The following is a 12,357-nucleotide window of genomic DNA, read 5'->3' as shown; positions in this document are numbered from 1 at the left end:
CTAGACTGTCAGGCTGGTGCTGTCAGCTTTTTCTCTGCTGTTCCTGCTTGCATTCAGTAGACCAATCACTATTTCCGTTTGATACAGATCTTGACAGGCTACTCTGGTCACCATTGCTTTCTTTCAAACACGAAACATCTTCCCAAAGGTTCGTATGCCATTTCTGTCTTTGTTACAATCCTGGCTGGATATGTCCTTCTGTTTCTGTTTCATTGCCCAAATGATAATTTCTGTGTATGCCTGTGTCTGCCTGCTTGCAAAGAACACACCTGCCCCTGTATGCACCAGCACATTCTTTGTGCATGTGGCAATCCTTCCCTCTCTGTTTTCATGTCTTTCACCCAGTAAATTCTCCAGAGCAAGGATCATGAATCCTCATACATTTGTAGATCAGTGGGCATATTGTAAGTGCTGTTACAATAGTGTGTATTAGAAGCATTTCGCCTGAGACAGAGCTCCTTGAGAGGAGACAATTCAATGAACTATTGTAATCCCTGGAAGGTTTTGGAACTCCCCAGTTCTGGATTTCTTGCTGAAATACCACAGCCAGAAGGCCTGTGAAGTCAGTTATATACAGGTGCTTAGGGTAAGAATTGCCAAATTTTAGTGCTCTAATCCTTTCTGATTGTAATTCCCATTAATATTGAATTACAAAGTCTCTCCATTTGGCTTCACATTTCTTTATTAAAATACATTTAGATGAGCTCCTCAGTTTCTTAACTTAGCAAAGTATAATTTTATTTATATTTCTGTATGCATAGTGTGTCACGCATTTATTTCAATAGTCACATGAATTATCTGACATTTTCTAAAAACTCCTTGCTCATTGCTTGTAGACAAAACTCAGCATCAATATATTGTAGGAAATATTAAAAAAAAAATAGACTAGGGTCTTTATGATGGTGCAAACTGAATGTATACGTGAAAAATCATGATCTATTCAGTTCTTACTCTGGATTAGTTCATATATTGCTGAATGGTCTGAACAAAGTACTTAACTTCTCTGTGCCTCATTTTACTCGTTATGCAGTGGAGATAAATTAGTTACCTATTTCATGGGGATGTTATAAAGACTAATAAATTATTTAGGCAGCACTTTAGAGCACTTTTATAAGTAAGTGATGAGTATTAATGGTGAAGATACTCAGATGCACAAACGACACTTGGACACTTAACAGCCATTTCTGCCTCTGAAAAATTTCCCCTGGCTATTGGTGCTCGTGGTTTGCTGTACCACGGGAGCAGGGGGAAGCCATTTAAATTCTTTGCCAAATGGAAAGACTAATGATGTACTCAAAGGCATTTAATCTGCAATGAGCTTTGAAATCCTCAGATGAGAGGGGCACTACCAGTTAGCTTATTAGAGTTGTAAGTCACGTGAGAGTTCTTGAAAACGTTCCACCCTGTGCTTCATCTTCCATGACAGGGATGCTTTCCGTTCCAAACATTGATTGTTAGGAATTCATTAACATATCCTATGCTGTGCTCTGAAGTTTCTTGTGAGAGAATGGGAAGTGTACTGGGCATACAAGCCATGCTTGCTTTAAATGTGACATTCTTCACATTCTTCTTACGTGACATCTGCCCACTGGATGGTAAAGCAACTGCAAGGTCAGGCATTGTGGTACCATTGTTTCAAGATGATCAGATGAGAAAACCAAGCCAAACATTTTATTGGAATGGGAAGGAAAAATGATTTATTTAACAGTCATTTAACATGCATCATATGGATGACATAGTAGCCATACAGACGTTGACCAGCTGCCAACCGTGACTAAAATTAAATGGAATGGTTGACAAGCAGTGACAGGTCAGGTTTCCAAAACGCTTTAGAAAAGTCCAAATGATCAGAATCCAAAATGCTAGGAGTCAATAAAAAAGAGACAAAATTAGTAGCAGTGTAACTAAAAGGAGAACATGCCTCAGTGTGAACTTTTATTTTCCTGGCCAAAATTCTGTTTTCAGAGAAGATGACCAGAGAACTTTCCCCAGCTGCAGTCTGAATTTTGGCAAAAAGATAAAAAGCTTTTATTTAATTATTTCCCTTACTTATTATATCCAGTCTTTTGACTCTGGGGTGGAGACACTGGTATCATTTCTGTCATTTATTTTATGGTAAGTGTAGATGTTTCATTATAAAAACACAAAATTAACTTCAGTATTTCTGTGGACTTGCAGCTGCACCAAAATGGTCAGCAATTATAAGGTAGCACTTTGAAAACTGTAAATGAGTGCTAATCCAAATTGCTATAGTGCATGGTCAGGATCTTATAATTATTTAACATCATTGGAGACTGAATCCTCACATCTGTCCTGGGCTCTTGCCCAATTAGTCTTTAGTAAGACTCTAAACAGCTATCTGTGTATTTGCTTAATAGCAAATAGCTGGAATTGGGTGTACTGACTTAACTGGTCTGAATGTGTCACTACAGAGGAGTATTTGGAAGTAGGTAATTTTGGTGTTTGGTAGTTATAGTACACAGAAGAGCAGTTCTCAAGCACTTGTGATGTAGAAAGCAGTAGCATCTATTGGCAAGTCACTGCACATTGGAAAGCATTCAGACAAAGCATGGGACCTTTTATTGGATCATCAGTGTTGGTTAGATTGGCTACTGGGAAAAGAGTTTTTTGTAGGAAACAATAGTTCATACATAGTTTATTACCGTCTCTTCAAAGGCGCTTGTGAATGCTTCTCTGTTTACGGGAATTGTTAATTGCTTAATGAGAGAGAGAAGATTTAATATATCCCAGGAAACAATTTGTTGGGATAATTTGTTGGGGAGTCTCTTCCAGTGGAAGTCATACTTAAATTTATAGGCTGTGTTAAATCACCACTTTGCAGAATATATTAAAAACCTAAAATCTCTTTTGTTGCATGCAAAATGACAGCACTGTCTGTGAAGCTGTCTGAGTATCCGCCTGAGTGAGGACAGCAGGGCTGGCCCTAAATCATCAAGTTGTCAGAACGGTTATTTGCAGAACTGTGATGTTAGTTACTCCTATGAACAGCTGGAAAGAAAAAAAAAAAAACAAACAAAAAACTAGATTCCCACAGTATATAGCTAATGGCTACAGTACTTGCAGTTTCTAAGGGATGTGGAAATACTGGTTTTCTAAGGTGCTACAATGAGACAGTTGGAATGTAGTAATAAAAAGAATCTACAATATAATTAGATTATTTCTTTTCTAATCAAGCTGCGTTAGATGCACATTTTCAAAGCCCTTGCCTTTGGGACTTAAAACAAAATAATAAATATCCAGAATGCTGTGTTAGCTAATTCTCTCAGTGACCAGAAATCACACACATTACATTCTTCCAAGACCTTGCAAAAATCTGTGTGCAGACCCTCCCTCCACTGTACTCATTCCCACATTCTGGAAGTTTTTCAGTCACCTTAAAACAGACTTTGTCTCTTATGTGCTTTGTATCCACTGTGCACCTAACACTTAGCTCCCTCAGCACCTGTGTGTGGCACAGCCTTTGTCAGGCAGGAGATATGGCTGGATGATCTGAGAATCCTCCTACTATTAAAGACTGAATCATTTTGTGTGTTGTGGTGTATGAAGCTGTCACTCCATGTTTTTCTGCAAGATGTTGCAATTCAGAGGACAAATTTGTTACCAGTGTGTCTTGGATCCGTTGTCAGCAAATCTCTCCTCTTTTTCTCTCTCTTATCTCTAGGTAGGAGGAATGAGTGTCTACAGCCATGACTGTACATGATTCTCCCTTTCTGTTCTGTAGCAACTCGTTCAGGCCAAATTGGGTGCAAAAGGAACATTATCTTTTTGGGTTAGAATCACTGGAACAACTGAATGTCTGAAAAGTTTTAAATGAGAACATGAAGCAAAGTTCAGTCCCTGTCACCTTTTAATGTCTGGTGAATAAAGAGATGATGGAAAATATTTTGACCCCAGTAGCAGTCAGTGTCACTGTGTGCTGTCACTCATCACTGGAACTTATATAGAAGACATAAATGAACTCTAGCCACCTGTGAAGTACAAAGAATGTTCTACCAACAAGCTGATGGATGTCATCTCTGCTCCAGTAGAACCAAATTTCGTTTTCTGTAAACCTCTTGTTTTCTATATAAGTATGTGAACTGAATGTTGGAGAACCATGTACCAGGACCAGAGGTATTAATTAGAATTGTTGCTGTACAGAACTACAGAAACCCCACCTTCACACCTCTTTTATTTTTGCAAGTCTAAAATATGTGCTCAAGGGTAGTAGCTTTGAAAGAATTCAGCTCTTGGAAAAACATTCATTTAGCAATAATAATAAAGATATTGTTGCTTCGTGGACAAAAATAAATTGTATTCCTTACAACAAATGCAGTTGAAAGCAGTTGTTATGGTAACTACTGCAGTATCTTTATTAGTATTTCTACTGTACTCTTTGGGAGGGGTAAAAATCTCTTACTCAACTGCATGTGGCAGCTAGAATGGGGAACTGGGACACTTCCCATTGCCCAGTAGAATGATGTGGATTCTGGTAATGTGTTTTAAGTTAATCTCCTCCTTCCCTAGGGGCTGGAGAGAATCTTATGACTCGGGATGCCAAGAATTGGCAAATTTTGGTTCAGTTCCATTTCAGATATACATAATGGCAATCCTAGAAAAACTACTGATTTCTTTTGCATTTCATTCTTTCACACAAAATCAGGGCAGTACTTCACAAGAGAATGTGGTGCTAAAATGACAAGCAGTGCATGGGTAACAGTGTAGTTAGTGTAGTAATAGTGTACCAGATAGCCAGAGGTCTTATTCGAACTAGTTCCTCAATGTTACTTGTGCCTTTTTTAACTATAAGGATAAGAAGAAACAGTCCCAGTTGACAGATGCCCTGTATAACTTGCCCTGACTATATATAGGTAAAGTAAATAGGCATCAAAATGTCAGGGATTGAAGTCTAGAAGATGTAACAGTTATGATGTTGCATTGTGATTAAATTACCCATGTACCAAAGCATCAATGCTTTGGTAATAAGGACAACATAAATCTGAAGTAAACAGTCTGGTTCTGGATAAGATGTTATAGCCGTGAATGCGGTTATGCTTCCTCATTTTTAAGTGTGAGCCTTACCCGTTGTTTGTAAGAGTGATGTTTTGGAGATACCTGTCTATGTTTGGCAGTATTCTATAGTACAGGAGGAGGGGAAGATGGAAGACTGTCCTCAAAGAATAGGCAGCTGTTGTGAAAAGGCTTTCATCTTTTCTGGGAAACTGCTTCTACTGGCATATGATTTCCTTGTGGTTTAGCTTGATTTAGTTCTGGCTGGAACGGCAATTCAGCACCTGGCAACTGGATTAAGGGTAGGAGGTTGTTCTGTTGTCAGTGATGTGCAAAGGACAGCAAGGGCTGCCTGTAAGTGCAGACACACTGCACACAGATAGACATAGGATCAGAACAATATTTCCAAATCCCTCAGTACTGTACCCAGAAGGCCTGGCTGAAAGTACGTAGATGTTTTCACATGCCAGGGGTACTCACAGTGACGCGTCAGTTTGAAATTCTGTGCGTTTGTGCCGAGGCAGAACATAGGTGTGTTACAAATTATGTGAGCTTCAAAAGCAAGGTTTCAGCAGTCAGGCAAGTGATGCTTCTGTGTAGTTTTTTGGTGTGTGACAATATCCGAGTATGTAAGGATCATGAGAAATGTCTAAATGGCTGGCTACATTGGATTTGCCTTGTAGCATTTTGATGTTAAGCTGCAGGAGATGGATAACACTGGAACAGCACAGCTAGGCATGCTTTGTATCTCCATTTTAGTTACCATAATGTTAATAGTATATTCACTAAACCTGTAGGTAACATCACAGCCTCTTTCTAGATTACTGTAGAATTATTTATAGATAAAATTTTCAGACTTTATAGGAGGGTCTGTGGTTTCTTTCACTATAGCTCTGTGCCAATACCTTAGACAGTGCCTTTCTCTGGTAAGGGATGTTACACCCCTCACTTCCAATGTAGCATATAAGCTTTGTTTGTCAGGACAGTTCAGGGACTGTGTGCTAGTCGTCTGTCCTCATTGCTGTCAGAATGGCCTTCAGATTTCACAGCCAAAAAGCAAGCTGCTGCAATGGAGGCTCTTTTTCAAATGAGGTGTAATTCTGCGCTTGGAAGCCCCCGTCCTTCTCTCTCCTGGCCTTAAAGGATAAGGGAACGGTGCTCCCATTGGATGAAAAAATGTGATAGCACAGCAGGAGTACTGCTTCCTCAGGCTTGTATGTACAGCTTGTTCGTTAGCGTCACCAGATAAATGCAGTCTGTTCTTTTCATGATTGATGAGTGTAACTAAGCAAATAGAGGGCAGTCAGTAAATGCTTTGTTTAATTTGTTTTAGTATCATTTTGGTTACTTGCTACTCCAGGGGCAGCTCCCAGCAACCCATTTTTATAGTCAGAAGAGCACAAGGACTTCTGTTACAGGGTAGAGTTCACCTTCTTATCATTCTTGCCAGTTGCAATGTAGCAAGAAATACTATGTTTAAGGTCTTGATAAAGGATGTAGAAAGCTGAGCTATGCATTTTATGCATCTTCTTTCTCTTCCATTATTGTATTTTTTTCTTCCTTTTTGTCTGTTTTGGCAGTACAGTGCAGTGTGTTCTTTTTTTTTCTGTTGGACATTTATCATGTATTTTTTTTTTTCCACCATGGATTTGAAATCTTAAATGGATTTGAGAAAAAGTGTTTAGTGCCTGAGGAACACTATAAATGAATCCTGAACTTAGAACAAACATGGATTCAAAGCTGTCTAAATATTCCTATCAAGAGAAGGAAAAGTGAGGAAAAAAATAACACAGCACATTCAACTTAATTCTACAGGAAATTTTCTAAGGATTGCACTTGGGGGTATTTTGCTGGCAGTAACTGAAGAAAACTTACTAGATAGATATAGTCATTGATAATATCCAAAAGAACTAAGTAGCTGGTAAGGTTATTACTCGTCTTACAACTGTATTGGGAGAACAATATTTGGGATGTACTTTTAATGAAAATCGCGAATGCATTGTTTTGAAAGCCTTGATATTAACTGATTGTACACCCATAATCTACACAAGAGCAAAGGGTAGCAGATGGCAGCAAGTACCTTAGGGTAAATAAAGAAGGACTGTAATAAACTAAAGAACTGTATAAGGATGGATGCAAGTAGTTATGAAAACTTCATTTTCTATATTCTAAATCTGCCTATATAATAAAACTGTGGCTGCCTTGAAAATAAAGACCTCATTAAGTAAGTAAAGAAAAGCAGCTGTAAATGTGCATATAAAGTTAACATATATGTTGAGATTTTTATTTTCAAATTGAATGATTTGGGTAATTTTAGATTAAGTTGTGTTTACTTGGATTTGTGATCTTAGTTGTGATACTATTATAAATAAATTTATTTTTCTCCCCAAATCTTCGCCCTTACTTCTTAAGTGATTTGGGTTCCTAGAACTTGTTTTCCTTTTTTCATCCTCCTGCCAATTTTGCAATGCTTTTTTAATTCCTTATTTCTGTTTATTCCTCAAGACTCCTACGGTGAGTATTTTAGTAACAGTTAACTGGGGTTAGTCACATCAGTCTTGGTAACCAGATCTCTCTATGTGCTGCTCCCAGGGAAGTGTGATACTGCTGCTTATGGAGTGTCGGGAGGTCCTCTCCAGGCACCTGAGGAGAACCAGGTAAAAACTGTTGCCTGTTCAAATGTGTGCTTAATGAGTAATTTAAGAATACTTTGCAGCAATGTTTGTATTACCTCTTTGGATAGTCCTTCAAGTCCATTCAACCTTCCAGTTGTGAAATGGTTATTTGCCTGCAATCTTGTGTTTGCTTGTTTGGCTTCAAGGTTTGACTTGGACTACTGCTTTTCTCTATTTTTTGTTTCAGTTTGCTTGTTTACTTTTACAGTTGTCGAGTTTATTTTACACTATTTTTGTGGGGGTTATTACTCTTACAATAGAGCACCTGGGGAAGTGGGGAAGGTGCTGTATAAACCTGTGAAGAATACCACTGTTCTTTTCATAGGCAACTGCTGGCATATTATTCCAGAGGGATTTCTGCTCATTTTTTAAAAGCAAAGGTAATACCAGTGCTATTTCAGGGTTGAACACTGGACACTTGTAATGTGCAATGGGAGAAAAGAGATAGGGACAGCATCTGTTTTATGATGGATTGTAGTTGTAGCATCAGCTGTTCAGCCTTTGCCTGGAGGTAGGAGGAAAGGAAGGAAAATGCACAAGTTGCAGAGGTTCAACAGCTATATGAATATCAGCACATGCCTGATAAAACATAACATAAAACATAACATAAAAAATAAAACATACAAACATAAACTAGACTTAGCAAGTATAATCTGGCTGATCAACTTTTTCTTCATCTTCTTTTTCATATTTTTTGCACCTCCATTCCAACTGGGTAACTGCCCCTCTCCTAGAGCAAATGTTAAAACATCAATATTTACCATTGTGCTTTGCTCTTTCAGCTTCAAGCTCCAAGGAATATTTGTGATAGCAGAGAAAAAATAATCTTGTTTGTTCTCTGACTTCCAAGTCTTATAGTCTCTTTCTCCATAGAAGAGAAAACTCTAGATCACTTCAAAGATGCATCCATCATGTTAATACCACTTCATACAAAGATGATAAAACATTGACTCTGACACTATAGTCTCTCTTTTGCCATATGCTGTAAGATACTCAAACTTTTCTGTTAGATCAAAGAACTAAAGAGAGAGCTGGTAACATAAACTAATTTGGGAGTGATACGCAAAATTTTTAGCAAATTAACACTCATTAAACCCAGTTTCTTGAAGGTTTTGGAAGGCAGAAATGAGCTCTGGACTGCAAACAAACCCCCTTGTTATCCCATGGTAACATTTCCCCTAATGAAAAGGAGAAAAGCTATGGCAATGAGAGTAGGGAACCCTTTCCATCAGCTTTGTTGAATACTAAATAGACAAAACAGTAATACTTAATAGATCAAAACAGTAGGATGGCCTGCTTGCCTAGGCACAATATACACAGATTGGAAAAAGGGAGAGTGTGAAGTCAAAGTACTTTGATATAATTTGGACTTTACTTTTTTAGAATAGGGAAGTAAGAGTGATGAGAAAAGATAAATGCTGGGAATTTGAAATGATTTACTGATACTGTTTTTGTAGTATGTTTTTTTTTTTTTTTCCTTCCCTGTGTGATCTCTATAGCAAAGCATATGAATACAGTATCATGTAGAGGAAAGTAAAAATTCAGGTGATTCATTTTGCTAGCATGATGATTATCTTTCTTTCTTGATCTCTTAATTAAAACAAGCTGGTTCCAAGTGGCTGCTGAATCTGACTAGGTATGTTCAGCATAAATACTTCTACCACAAGATCTTTTTTGGCAAGTTGCTGCCCATAGGAAATCTTGTATTTGCAATGCTTGATTAATACTTTTCAGCTATTTAGAAAGGCACTTTCAGCATCCAGTTTGGGTGGTAAGATAACATATGTTTACAGTGCATGTGTGAGTTCTGAGCGCTACTTAAACGAATGAATGCATGAACAGGCTATTTGTGAGGTTGTGTATCAGTTGTACTTGTGGAGTGTTTTGGGGATCCAGACTGATTCCTCATAGCATGAAATTAATGCTATTCTTCAAAGTCAATGTGTGTATGCTGACTTAGACTAGGTGAGAACTGATGTCCGTTAGTAGCAGGCATTGGCACGCAAGTTTGCACATTATTCCAGTATTTTCATGGAAGCATTTGGCTCTGGATTTGGCTCTGGAGTAAGAACTGCACACACTGATCTTCAGACTCGGGGAAGCAGCAGGAGCTTTCAACTGTGGTTTGTCACTGGTTATTCAAGATGATTAGGAGACGTATTTGGAACTATTTTTAGTATCTCCTCTTAGTGAGCATTTCCATAGAATTCAGAGTTTAAGTGATAAAGTCTTACATTTCACTCTACAGCTAAACAGTGTCTAGGAGAGTATAGGAAATGATACATTAATGGTAAATAGCAAAAATATGATACACGGAGAACCGTTAATAATGCTGAAGATACAAATATAATTTTTGGTGGATTGTTTTGAATTGAAATGAGCACTATTTTGTCAATGTCATTTGACATTGCAAAACATTCACAGCTGGTATGAGAATCACTGTCATATATGAAAACAGATGATCTATCTGTTTTCAGAAAACAAACAGGTCTTCTTGAGGTTAATTGTTAGCATGGCAGCTCTGGAGGAAGCATTGAAGATACGGGAAAATAAGACACTGAGACTTTGACTGTAACAATGAGAGAAGTTTAGGGAAGTTTTAGGGAACTACATTAGACAAAATTACAGACTGAGGCTTACTGTATTGTTTGTGTGTGCTGACAAGAGTTTTCATGCTCCTGCCTGGCTGAGAGGTGGCAAACCTGCAGCCATTGTGCTTGATTTTGTGCTTGTGGTTTGGGGACCGGATTTACTCAACTGTAGACTTAACCAAGTTATTGTCTTTAGCCAAGCATTTTTATGTCCCAAAAGGCTGAGGCATGAAGAGCCCTTTGAATTTAGATGAACAATCAGACTTACCTTTTGTGGATAAATGAGGGAACAAGAGATTGCTGGATAGCTATGGACTTGGGTTATAGGGCACCCAGGCTTAACTGTCAGAAGAGGTGGTGGTAAGAAAGTTTCAGTATTTTAAAAACTTTGTGTACTACTACTTACAGAAAGTCAGTACCTCCAACATGAATACAGCCGACCAAGGATGTCAGTAGAGTTTAAAGGATGGACTTAATCTCCTATTTCTGTCTTCAGATCTGACCAAAGTCAACACCTTCTAAGCAGTGGGTTTGTTTCCTTAGAATCTCTCTTTCTTTTAAAAGCCAAAAACATCCACTTACATCTGTCTTTTTGTAAGTACTAGGTATATGTTGTTTTCATATTGTAAGAGGGGAAATATATATATTTAACTGGAAAGTTCTGTCCTATCAGATATGTGCTTCAAATAGATGTATTTAATTGGAAGTAATATGCTATGATGAAAAATGTACTTCTGTGAGGTTATGAGAAGTTTACAGGTGCTCTATCAACAAAGATCCCCTTCTGAGACTATGCATAATGAGACTGAACTCTGGTGAAGTAGTTACTTCCAACTGACACTGCAAAGCTAACTTTAATCAATAAACAAAAAATACATTGCTTTGCTGTTTCAGAATGTAGCTATCAATGACATTGCCAAGCCTCATGTTCTATGCTTTTAAGTATGTTCATGATAAAAGTGGGGTGCATAGGAAGAGAATTCAAGAAACACTCCAGCAAATCAGTAGAGAATACAGTTATTCAAAAACCTTAATGATCACCTCCTGAGCTATTGTATTAGCACAACTATTTTGTATTCCATTTTTAAAAAGTTATTCTGACTTGAGTCTGTGTAAAATATTTGATGGTTATTTGAACAATAGATTAAATGTGAGAAGCTACATTCTGCTTTTTGGTCTGTGTTAAAAACAGAAGCAGCATTGAAGGTATTCTGGGTAGCACAGTGATAAAACTATGTTCGAAGCCTTTCAGTTCAGTGTCTTGTTGACAGGCCTTTAAGACTGTGGTTGAATGAAGTGCACTTTAATGTGATCTTCTTTCTGCCAGTGAACAGTCAGTTTGGGTCAGTATGCCTGTGTATATACACACACATTATATCTATATATAGATATAGATAAAATAAGATAAAATATACCTTTGTGTGTGTATGTATATAAATTAAAGTTATAAGCAAAAATGTGGTGCATTCTCTGGATGTGTAACCTTGAAATCTGAATGAATCCCTTGCTCTGTATCTCCAGCTGAGTATCCAGTGCTACTCAGTAGAGTAGCAACAGCTACTTTATTTCCACTTTTGCAACTGCCTCTTGGCCAATGTATATAAAAGACTCAGTCATGGCTGTTGACTGATTAACTTCTTTTTAGTAAAGATGATGAGGGCAGTACAACTAAGACCTGATGTTGGTGGATTAAATGCCTCAGTTTAAATTTCAGGTGTTACAAAAAGATGAAACCAAAATACTTATCTCCCTCATAGCAAAAGAGGACAATATTCTACAAAAGAGAAGCCCAGAGAAGCACGGGAAGGACCAGGCAGGTGAGGAGACTCCAAGAGGACTCCTGAGTCCTCTTGTTCAAGTTGTAGCCGGGAATGAACAGGTGTGGTCTTGGTACTCCAGGCTCTTGAATACTTCTATCCTTGTAAAAATATATAAACAAATAAATGAATGAAGCTGTAGAACCTGGATCTCTTCTGAAGACTGTACAGCCTAGTTCCAGAGGGACCTAGGGAATCTCTGACACAGACTAGACCCTATTATCTTCTCTCCACAGACATCCAGGTGTTCTACTGCACATGTGT

At 37.9% G+C, this 12,357-nt stretch overlaps 1 protein-coding gene across 4 annotated transcripts in view; it reads left to right on the top strand.

Annotated features, from left to right (window-relative positions):
• The window catches only part of LOC311210022 (uncharacterized protein), a 180,875-nt gene that overhangs the window by 103,197 nt on the left and 65,321 nt on the right, over positions 1–12,357 (top strand). For 3 of the 4 annotated variants that reach the window (XR_014618475.1, XR_014618476.1, XR_014618477.1), the window contains exon 9: positions 7,603–7,667. Coding sequence is in view for 1 of the 4 variants with exons in the window: in XM_084287715.1 (XP_084143841.1) it covers positions 88–148; positions 7,603–7,667 (126 nt within the window). In the remaining 3 variants the exon portion in view is untranslated. Of the gene's footprint in view, positions 1–87; positions 149–7,602; positions 7,668–12,357 lie in introns of all 4 variants that reach the window. The other variant, XM_084287715.1, reaches the window with a different exon arrangement.

Source organism: Netta rufina (genome assembly GCF_964035555.1).
Source record: "Netta rufina genome assembly, chromosome: 5".
Classification (NCBI taxonomy): domain Eukaryota; kingdom Metazoa; phylum Chordata; class Aves; order Anseriformes; family Anatidae; genus Netta; species Netta rufina.
The sequence above is the reverse complement of the archived record's forward strand: the minus strand, read 5'-3'. Positions and strand labels throughout refer to the sequence as shown.